Source organism: Myotis yumanensis, unplaced genomic scaffold, assembly GCF_028538775.1.
Source record: "Myotis yumanensis isolate MYYU_CA2020_CCGP unplaced genomic scaffold, mMyoYum1.0.hap1 SCAF_24, whole genome shotgun sequence".
In the NCBI taxonomy this organism is placed as follows: Eukaryota; Metazoa; Chordata; class Mammalia; order Chiroptera; family Vespertilionidae; genus Myotis; species Myotis yumanensis.
The window spans coordinates 2,331,241-2,333,196 of record NW_027223775.1 but is presented as its reverse complement, the minus strand read 5'-3'; the positions used below and the strand labels follow the sequence as shown (position 1 = coordinate 2,333,196).

At 55.4% G+C, this 1,956-nt stretch overlaps 1 protein-coding gene across 1 annotated transcript; it reads left to right on the top strand.

Moving 5' to 3' along the window:
* The first annotated feature begins 942 nt into the window (after positions 1–942).
* On the top strand, positions 943–1,695 carry LOC139000623 (cyclin-Q-like). Its single transcript, XM_070402764.1, has one exon. It carries the CDS (start codon positions 943–945, stop codon positions 1,693–1,695), a length of 753 nt encoding a protein of 250 aa, XP_070258865.1.
* Positions 1,696–1,956: the final 261 nt, after the last annotated feature.

Sequence of the window (1,956 nt, the reverse complement as noted above, 5' to 3'; positions counted from 1 at the left end):
GAGGGGTAGGGGAGGCCAGGGGATTGTCTAGGGCGGGAAAAAAAGGACACGTGTAATACTCTTTGTAATACTTTAAACAATAAAACGAAAAGAAAAGAAAAAATAAATCTCAAAGTAAAGGTCATGAAAAAGAGATAAGACCGATTGCTATGAAGTGCTCTGACACCCAGGGGGTAGACTCACAATGCAAGAGCTGCCCTTGCTGGTCAGTGAATTCCTACAAGGGGAGCGCCACTCAGCCGGACTGGGCTGACGACTGGCAAGTGGAGCAGCAGTGGCAGGAATCTCTCCCACTTCCACAGCAGCGCTCAGAATGTTTGGCAACCAGGATTAAGCCTAAGCCATCATTCGGATATCTCCTGAGGGCTCCCAGCCTGCCAGAGGATGAGGGACTCTGCCAGGTGTCATTCACTGGGCCTCTAGTATTACAAATAAACTCCAATAAAATATAACAAAATTCAAATACTTGGAGGGTAAGTAGTCCTTTATTAAATTAAAAAAAAGCCCCAAATAGGTACAGCAATCTGGACAAAGAAGAACAAAGTTGGAGGGATCACAATAGCAGATATCCAGCTATATTTCAAAGCGATCATTCTCAAAACTGCCTGTTACTGGCACTGAAACAGACATATAGCCCAATGGGACAGAACAGAGAACATAGAAGTTGACCCTAACCATAACGCTCAATTAATATTTGACAAAGGAGGCAAAAGCATAGAATGGAGTCATACAGTCTCTTCAATAATTGGTGATGGAACCAGGGCTGAGGTCAAGCCCAGGCGGGGCGAGGCAGGTGGGGCGGGTTGGTGCTGGGCTGGGTGGGGCGGGACAGGGCGGGGCAGGGCTGCTGCACAGGGCTCTAGGACCCAGCTGGCGCCGGCCACGCCCTGAGGACTCCTACCCTTCCAGCCACCAAGGTCTGGGGCCTCCAGGCTGAGCCCCATGGAGGACCTTCCCCTGGACAGCTGCAAAGAGGAGGTCACGGCGCCCGGCGCCAAGGGGTGGCCCGCACCCCAGGCGAGGGTGCACTTCCCTGTGACAAGCTTCATCATGGAGGCAGGTGTCAAGCTAGGGATGCAGTCCATTCCCGTCGCCACCGCCTGTGCCATTTACCACAAGTGCTTCTGCGAGATCAACGTGGACGCCTATGACCCCTACTTGGTCGCCATGTCTGCCCTTTACTTGGCTGGCAAAGTGGAAGAACAGCCCCTGCGAACCCGTGACATCATCAACGTGTCCAACAGGTACTTCCACCCGGGCAGCGAGCCCTTGGAGCTGGACTCCGGGTTCTGGGTGATCCGGGACAGCATTGCGCAGTGCGAGCTCCTTGTGCTGCGGGTACTGCGCTTCCAAGTCTCCTTTCAGCACCCACACAGGTACCTGCTCCACTACCTGATTTCTCTCAAGAACTGGCTGAATCCTTACAGCTGGCAACGGACCCCCATCTCCATCACTGCCTGGGCCCTGCTGCGGGACAGCTACCGCGGGGGGCTGTGCCTCTGGTTCCAGGCTCAGCACATAGCTCTGGCGGTGCTCCATCTGGCCCTGCAGGTCTACGGGGTCGAGGTGCCCGCCGAAGCCGAGGCCGAGAAGCCTTGGTGGCAGGTGTTTAGTGACGACCTGTCCAAGCCAATCATTGATGACATTGTGTCTGATCTCAGTCGGATTTATACCATGGACACAGAGATGCCCTAAGGCCCTGACCCAGGCCTGTCCAAAGAGATGCCTGGGACGCTCGGCTGCCAGCAGAAGGCGCCACCACATCGCCGTGAGGGCAGGTCCCCAGAGCGCTGGCTGGGAGGACTGGTTTTGTGATGCTGCTGACAGGCCTTTGAAGGCGATGACATGCTGCCACGTTGATTCTCAGGCTTTGACTGTCCCGGCAGCCATGGTCCAGAGGGTGATGGGAGCTGCACCTCCCGCGGGCAGGAGCTTTCTGTGGGTGGCTCTGAGGCG